We start from the raw sequence: 8,741 nt of genomic DNA on the forward strand, positions 1-8,741 counted from the left end.
CATCTGCTGTGCTTTCTGCCCCCTTATACATTGTTCACAAAGTGGGCATGGTGAGCATTTCTCTATTGCTTTTAGAGATGGGCCAGTAAAACAGGAATAAGGATGTTGAGATGTTTATTTTATGGTGCCCAGCCATCTAGATTATTCAGTCATCTAGATTACCAGGTTGAGCCTAGGTATACCCTTGTTGATAACCCATACCAATAATTTCTTTTCTTAGGGTCATATTTCTAATCCCTCCCTGCTGGTTCCCCTTTCATCTCTATCACAACAGAATAGTCAAAGTGATCACCAACCGGGGAATGAATAAAATGCAGAGTAGATGTGGGAATTACTTTGTAGTCATATATTTAGAAAACGAATTCCATTATGTAATTAATATTGTAAAACAACATGTAGGATACTATATGTAACATGTTGTCCTTAACATAAATATAAGCTACTTCTCCAGATGCAAATATGTACACATGGGCAAAAACTTGTAACTAAAGAAATTTTGTGACTTACTCATGATGGAGACGTTACTGGGCCCACTTGAGCAAATCGAGCAGAGCAAATCGATGAACAACAACCGGAGGACAGCGCTACAGTGCTACAGGGGATAGAGGTTTCACTTTCAATTTTGAACTAGCAACTTATGTTTTTTCTCTTTATTCTTCTCTAAGAAAGAAAAAAGGGAAAGCACTTTCTTCATGTATTCAAAGTTGGCAGTTAAATAAACGTCTTAGACTCTTCAAACGTGGCTTTGCTGGTCAGAGATAAGATAGTACAGCAGGTAAGGTGCTCTCCTTGCATGCACTTGATCCTGGTTTGATCCCTGGCACTGCACAAGTTCTCTGGAAGCCCCACCCCAGTCCCAAGGATGGATCTATCTATCTATCTATCTATCTCCTTGACTATCTTATAAGGCAGTGGTTCCTAACTCTTACTACTCCTAAAAGTCACTGCACCTGAAAGTAAATATTAAAATGTCATGATGTTGGGCCATAATGACAGTACAGCGGGGAGAGTGTTTGTCTTACACACGGTCAACCTGGGTTGGATCCCCGACATCCCATATGGTCCCCTGAGCATTACCAAGAGTAACTCCTGAGTAAAGAGCCAGGAGTAACTCCTGTGCATCACCAGGTATGGTCCCAAAGCCAATAAAATTAAATATTAAAAAGTCATGATACATGGCCACCTAGCTTCACCAAGAGAGTGCAGAGTACAGAGCCAGGAGTAATCCTTGAACGCTGCCAGGTGTAGAAAATGGCAAAAAAAAATTTTTAATTAAAAAGTCATGATATCCAGACCAATGAATAAAAATCAAAGGGAAGGATCAATATCTATTTCCTAACTTCTCGGTTGACTTCAGTGTGACCTCAAGGCTGAAAAACATAATCATATTTATTTATTTATTGCTTTTCGGGTCACACCCGGCAATGCACAGGGGTCACTCCTGGCTCTGCACTTAGGAATTACTCCTGGTGGCCGCGTGCAAGGCAAATGCCCTACACACTGTGCTATCACTCCACAATCCATATTTAATATGCTGACTTTCTGATCTCTGATCTTAAGGTGGCCTCAAATAACTCAAAGTAAGAGCTCTGTCCATAGGCCACAGTATTCCAAATAAATCGTCCTCCTACAGGCCCCATCTTTTTAAATATTGAGAAACCTAGAATAATGGATTTGCCTTCAATATAAATTTCTTCTGTTTTCCGTTCTGTATAGTTTGATGGTAACAGAATGTCTCATGGGATCATTTCCCTTTAACTCTTTGTTTTCTCTGATCCAAGTATAAATTAAACACCTAGTTTTGGTGAATAACTTTATTGATATGGTAGTAAAATATAAAGTTGGATTTACTATAATCCACATTATATGCTAGTTATCACAGATTATTTTATTGGCACATGGAGCTGCAACTAGTTCCCAGCTTATGTCACTAAAGATTTGCTATTTCCGATGAAAAGTTCTCTTTTGCTTTAACTTAATCTGGGTTTTTTTTCTTTAAAGCACATCAAATGTCTGTTGACCCTAAATCTAATAAACAGTTGAAAAAACTGAAGTTCTTTGAGATGAGTATATCACTTAATCACTCAACTTCCCGTTAGTCGTCTATTTGCTCGAGCGGGCGCCAGTAACGTCTCCATTTGTCCCTGTCGCGTGCTAGTGTAGCCCAATGGCATATCTTCGCTCCGGGAACATGAAGGGCCTCAAACCGATCATTCATGATCTTGACGAAGAAGTCTGACCATCTGGAAGGTGGGCGGCCACGCGGTCTTTTGACATCCCGTGGAATCCAGTCAGTAACAGCTCTGGTCCAACGGTCGTCTTTAAATCTCATTACGTGACCAGCCCATCTGATTTTCGACACCTTGGCAAATGAGACAGCGTCCCTGATTCTTGATCGTCGATGGATGTCAGAACTCCGGATTCTTTCTCTCATTTGAGTGAAACATGATATTCCAAGCATAGCTCTTTCTATTCTTCTTTGGGAGACCTGAATAGCGTTCTCATCTTGTTTGCGTAGGGCCCAGGTCTCTGAGATGAGTATATATTTAGCACAAAATGAATGAGGAAAAAAATGAAATTTTTCTCTCTAAAGTATTAATATATGTAGTCACACAACATGAAGAGCTTAGAAAACTAAAATGTGGTGGATGAAAGAATAAAAACTACCCCACTCCACTTTCCAGACATGGATACATGGGGACTTGCTTGTACTGACAGCAATAACTCATTAAGTCCATTTGAAAGTTATTACAGTTCAGAATAAAATTCTTGTATTTATTTATCATTTCAAATTACAAAGTCATAAAGTGATTCATGTTTGGGTTTCTGGTTATAATATCCCAACATCAGTCCCTTCACCAGTGTCCATTTCTCTCCACCAATGTCTCCCTCCTGCCCCCAGCCTGCCGCTATAGCGGGCACTTTTTTCTTTTAGGCACTGTGGTTTACAATCCTGTTGCTGATGGGGCATCATGCATATCACTTTACCTCCTTTCAGAACTCCCTCCTCCTCCAGGGAAATCACTTCTCTCCATATGATCATAGCGTTCCCTTCCCTGATTTCTTCCCCCGCCCCTTCCCTGCTCCTCTCTGTGGCGAGCTTCCTGCTGAACACCAGTTCTCATGCTCTTCGTATCTACTGCCTCTGGGCATTTGTTATTCCCCTCGTTTTCTTTATACCCAGGATATGAGAGAGATGATTCTCTGTCTGTCCCTCTGACAGCTTCACTCAGCATGATACTCTCCACATAACAGCAAATTGCATGACTTCATTTTTTTCTTACTGCCAAGTAATATTCACAGTATATATGTTCCATAGTTTCTTTATTCATTCATTTATCTCTTTGGGGGCACCTGGGTTGTTTCCACAGAATAAAATTCTTTTTGTTTTTATTTGTCTTGCTTGGGAGCTACACCAGACCAGGTGGTACTCAGCAATCACTCCTGGGGAGCTCAGGGCACCATATGGGATGCTGAAGATTGAACTGGGTCAGTTGCATCGGAGGCAAGCACCCTACCTGCTCCAGTATCACAGTAAAATTCTTGAGTGCTACTGCGTTTTTTCTCCTTTCCTTTGCCTTTTCCCTTTCCTCCTTTCTCTCCTTCCTTTGCAGTAGCACAGTCTGAGCTAGTGTGGACCCCACTCCCACACAGTCTCCTTGGAGAGGCATGCAGAGATTTTGCATCTCAGTCTACCTATCTCTTGTTCTTTTACCCTTTTGTTTTAGGCAGTAAGGTTGAGGGGGCCTTGCAATGCATGTTAGGGAAAACACTGTCTGGATCCTAAAACCAGCCCACTGGTTTGAGGGCCTTTGACACAACAGAACCTTCTTGGAAACCTGTAAAAATGTTGAGATGCAGAACTGCAGACCAGGCACACAGAGGTTTTGGAGAGGAGAGTTGGCTTGACACTCTGGAAGCAGAGGCTTCACCACAGAATAAAGGCCATGCAAAGAATATCTAAAGGAGACCATCAACTGCTCCATACTCTACCCCTCTGAGCCTGGCAATAGTCTGGTGGGGGCAGTTTGGGAAAACCATATATAAACTAACTTGGCAGAGGTGCCCACTTGCTTGCATCTCTTGAGATGTAGACTTTAATACTTTAGGGCACAATTGCCTGTATCTCCTGTTGAGGTGTGTACTTTCTTTTATACAATTAAAAAAATTAAAGAATTGTTGGTTACAATGTTAGGGTTTTTTTTTTTCTTTTTGGGTCACACCTGGCGATCCACAGAAATTACTCCTGGCTCTGCACTCAGGAGTCACTCCTGGTGGTGCTTAGGGGACCACATGGGATGCTGGGAAAACGCCCTACCCGCTGTGCTATCGCTCCAGCCCCAGGTCTGTATTTTCTTAGCCTTGGTTTGCCTTTTTTTTTTTTATTCAAATCTGCCTGAGATGTGTGCTTTCCTATTTTAGGACACATTTCCCTGTTCTGCGATGTGTACTTTGCGTTTTACTATTCTAAAGAACTCCGTGTTTTCTCTCTCTCTCTCTCTCTCTCTCTCTCTCTCTCTCTCTCTCTCTCTCTGCTTTTTGGGTTACACCCAGCGATGTTCAGGGATTACTCCTTGCTCGGCACTCAGGAATTACTCCTGGTAGTGCTCAAGGGATTATATGGGATGCTGGGGATTGAACCCACGTCAGCCATGTGCAAGGCAAATGCCCTACTCACTATACTGTTGCTCTAGCTCCCCGTGTATCCATATCTACCTTTCTCCTTCCCTCCCCTTATTTCCTGAATAAACTTGTTTGCTTCACTATTGTCTTCTGAGATTCTTTCTGTGAGGGAAAGTCAGTAGACCCAAAGGGCCGGGGTTAAGATTTAGGGCTGGCTTTCCTTTCCTGGAAAGGGCTCCAGCTGAGTCCAGGTCTCCCCCAGAAAACAGGTGCAGGGACCCACACCTTGCTGAACAAGTGGAATCAGGTGCCATTTGACAGTCGTCTTCTGGGGCTGGTGAGACATGAAGCCTGTACTGCTTATAGCAGACTCATCAGTCCTATATTCCCAGGTATGTTTCTGGGGGACTAAGGAGGAAGAGGGAAGCAGATTTTCTTCTCCAGGCTGCTGCTTCTCTCTCTTCTCCCCGCTTCACACAAGGAACCCTACTCCTTGCTGGTGGGTGTTGCATCTCCTGCCTCCGCAAAAAAAGCCTGTGTACTGAGGAAACACTGAGTGCCCACTCTATCAAGCATTGTCTCAGTTTGGCATGTATCACTGGATGGAACATAGGAGACTTTTGAATGCACTGGCTTTACAAGGCAACTTCCTGTGTCTTTGTTCTGCATTTGTGAATGAACAGGACTGACTCTCATGGAATTTTTGCAGATTCTCTGGCAAAATACACTGGTTACAGACATTGTGCTCATAAATCCTGCCTCTTTTCTCTGGGATCAAAGGCCTTTAAGGAAAAGAGGCTACCTTGACCTGATTCTCAACAAGCCACACCGACAGACAGTGCCAATTTTTTTTTTTTTTAGAGAGTTTTATATTTGCAAGCAACGTTCTGAGGTTGTAGCTGTGTTCTCCTGGCTGTATATCCAGGTGGCTCCATCTGCACAGTGAGTGCTGCCCACATGCACTTACCTTGGTGCTTCTGTTCTGTTTTGCTGGCTTTTGTGTGCTAAGAGACTCCACCTGTGAACAGCGTCTGAGCCCTAGAGGCTGGATGTGCACCTGCACAGTTTGTTACAGAAACTGCACCCCCCCCCCCATTTTGTTTTTGGGCCACACAAGGCAGTTCTGGGGGAGGTTACTCCGGGCTCTGAACGCAGGAATCATTCCCAGTGGGCTCAAAGGACCATATGGAATGCCAAGAATCAAACCTGGGTTGGGCAAAGGCAAGGCACGCACCCCACTCGCTGTACTATGTCCCTGAAACTGGCATATTTGAAAAGAACTATGGGAAGTTTTCATGTCTCTCTCCTCCAATCCCAGCTTCTATTGCAGCTAAACTGGGGGGGGGGGGGGGAAGCCACTTTAATTTCCCTCTGAGCAAACGCATTATCATGTGTGGGGGTGAGGGGCGGGGGCTGTTTTTATTTTACAAACACTGGTTCCGCTGTGACAGCACGATTCAGTTTTTTGACAGTTTCGCTTACAAACATTCTAAGCGCTTGTAAGGGGATGATAGCAAGGTGGGGGATGGGGTGTTCTCCCAGACAAGTTCTCTGGTCCCCAAGGTACATTGGTTTAACCCGTGAGTCAGAGTTAAGCAAAACCAGATGACAGCACAAGCAACGAAAGTCTGGCAATTTAGCTAAAGCGAATGACCTTCTCCAGAACACGGTGGGAGCTGAAAGAGGATCATGAAAGCAGCTCTCCCTCCGACCGGTTTCATTTCTGACAACGCCCCGAGGGCTTGCTCTCCAGGGTCCAGACGGGGAAAGGCGAGAGGACCTGGGAGAAGAAAGCTGGGAGAGCGCAGGAAACAAAGTGTCAACTTCAGAAACGTGTAACAGGTGGGGGGAGCGGAAGCCAGGGTCGCGCTCCGAGGCTCCTCCTGCCCGCGGGGCTTGTCCTCCTCCCAGCCTCGGCCGGATCCGGTGCCGGGGGCCGCGCCAGGGCCACCGGGGACTGGTCGCCGGCCCTGCGCCCCGCGCCTAGAAGACGCTTTCGCAGGAGCAGGGCAGCGTCCGCGGGCGCGGCGGGGGTGGGCGCGGGTAAGCCCGCTCGGGCTGCCCCCGCCGGGCGTGGTGGTAGTGGGGACCGGGCCAGCGGTGGCGGCGCAGCGCCCGGTGGCCGCGGAGCCCGCCGGCGTCCTCGGCCACGTCCTGGAGCGCGCAGCAGCAGCAGCAGCCCGCGCGCCTCCGCAGCCTCCGCCCGCGCGGGCAGCCGCCTGCCTGGAAGAAGAGGTAGACGAAGGGGTCGAGCGCGCAGCCGGCCACCCCGACCAGGCGCAGCGCGCCGGCCAGCGGCTCGCCGTCGCCGCCGGCCCCCCAGGAGGCCGCCAGGCGCGCGGCGCAGGAGGGCAGCTCGCAGCCCACGAAGAGCAGCGCCAGCGCCAGGCTCATCTGCAGGCTGCGCGCCTTGGCGCGGGGCAGCGCGGGGGCCGGGGGCGCGGGCGGCGGCCGCGGGCGCCAGGCGCGGAGCAGGCGGCCGCAGGCGACGCCCAGGACGGCGGCCGGCGCCGCGAAGCCCGCCGCGGCCTCGTAGAGCGCGTAGAGCTGCAGGTGGCGGCGCGGCAGGGGCGCCGGGCCGCCGCGGCAGCGCCGCTCCTCGGCCCCGGGCCGCGCCACGAAGGCGGCGGGCAGCGCCAGCAGCAGCGCCAGCAGCCAGCCCAGGCCGGCCAGGGCGCGCGCGGGCAGCGGCGGGCGGGCGGCGGGCGGCAGGGCGCGGCCGCGCTCCAGCGCGATGAGCGCCACCAGGTGCGCCGAGGCGCCGCGGGCCCAGGTCTGCAGCAGCCGCCGCGCGCCGCACGCCCGCGCGCCCGGGGCCCCGCGCGGCGCCCCCAGCTCCCAGGCCAGCGGCCAGAGCGCGGCGCCCCCGCACGCCGCCAGGTCGGCCAGCGCCAGCTGCAGCAGCAGGCAGTCGAGCTGGCGGCGCCGGGCACCGGCGCGCAGGCGGCACAGCGCCGCGGCGTTGCCGGCCACCGCCACCAGCAGCAGGACCCCCAGCCCGGCCAGGCGCGCGCGGCGCGGGGAGCCCGGCCCCGCGGTCGCGTTGAGCCCCCAGTCCGGCCCCTCGGGGGTGGCGGAGAGGTTGGGCGCCGGCCACGGAGCAGAGGGGCCGAAGGGATCCTCCATCCCGGCCCGCGGGAGAACGGGGGTCCCGCCGAGGGTGTCGGCGAGGCGGGGTGCGCCGTGCGCGGCGCGGCTCCGGGTCCGCGAGTTGCCGAAGTTAGCTGGAGACGCACCGCCCCGGCGGGGAGCTGGAGGCCGTGGATGTGCACGAAGTTGCTCCCGGAGAGGGTTCTCGTCGGCCGTCGCTCCGACGGGGGCCGGACGCCCGAGGAAACGCTCTGGAGATGCGGGTTCCCACCTTCCCGCGCCTCCCCAACGGATGCTAGCACAAACGCTTCCAAGCCCTGCCTTCGCCCCCGCACTCACGCCTGGGACGCGTGGACCAGCCCATCCCCACCCCGGGACCGTGCGGGCTCGCTGTTTACTGGTGTCCCTCAAAGGTGTGTTTCGTAATTGCTAGGAAAGCCAAAAAAGGCGCGGTTTAAAAATTTTTTTATTGCAAAGGTGGGGAGCTGAAAGGCCACGGATCGCTCTGCGCCAGCTGGAGAAGAATCGGGAATGCAGGCAACCTAGCAGCGGTTTGAGCGGAAGAAGAGCCTAAGAGGTTAACTTTCGCTCAGGATGAGTTGGCTGGTCTCCTTCTGACCTACCGCGTCCTATTAGTAGAACGCAGAAGGCTGGGACGTGGCCTGGTAGTGAGGGAGGAGTTTGCAGACGGTGGCCACTACTCCCGGTTACTGGAAGCTGCAGACGGCAGCTGCTCTTCTGCCACGTGGAACGTATCCCATCAGTGTCAAGAAGGCGTGAATAGGTTTTGCAAATGGGGTGGTGCATTAATTGCCTTCCTCCTAATATTTTCATCCAGTGGAGGATTTGTCATTATGCTTCCCCAGTCTCTTGGTTTGTTTTCCAGCAGATGGGAGGTTGCTAGGACGGACGACGCCTCCGGTAAGTCTAGAGGCAAGGTGACTAAGAAAAATGATAAGGCGGCCAATTTTTAAAAAAGAAATCCAAGTCACAGGATATGGTTTCAATTAAATGCCTCCTCTGTTTTG

At 51.2% G+C, this 8,741-nt stretch overlaps 1 protein-coding gene across 1 annotated transcript; it reads right to left on the bottom strand.

The window, feature by feature from the left end:
* Positions 1-6,606: 6,606 nt before the first annotated feature.
* Positions 6,607-7,749, bottom strand: GPR150 (G protein-coupled receptor 150). The gene has a single exon (XM_056112554.1). The coding sequence runs from the start codon at positions 7,747-7,749 to the stop codon at positions 6,607-6,609; it is 1,143 nt and encodes a 380-aa protein (XP_055968529.1).
* Positions 7,750-8,741: the final 992 nt, after the last annotated feature.

This window comes from Sorex fumeus, unplaced genomic scaffold (genome assembly GCF_029834395.1).
Source record: "Sorex fumeus unplaced genomic scaffold, SorFum_2.1 ptg000018l, whole genome shotgun sequence".
NCBI lineage: Eukaryota > Metazoa > Chordata > Mammalia > Eulipotyphla > Soricidae > Sorex > Sorex fumeus.

Excerpts from the sequence above, each read along its gene's own strand:
- GPR150 (XM_056112554.1), bottom strand. The coding sequence starts at position 7,749 with ATGGAGGATCCCTTCGGCCCCTCTGCTCCGTGGCCGGCGCCCAACCTC.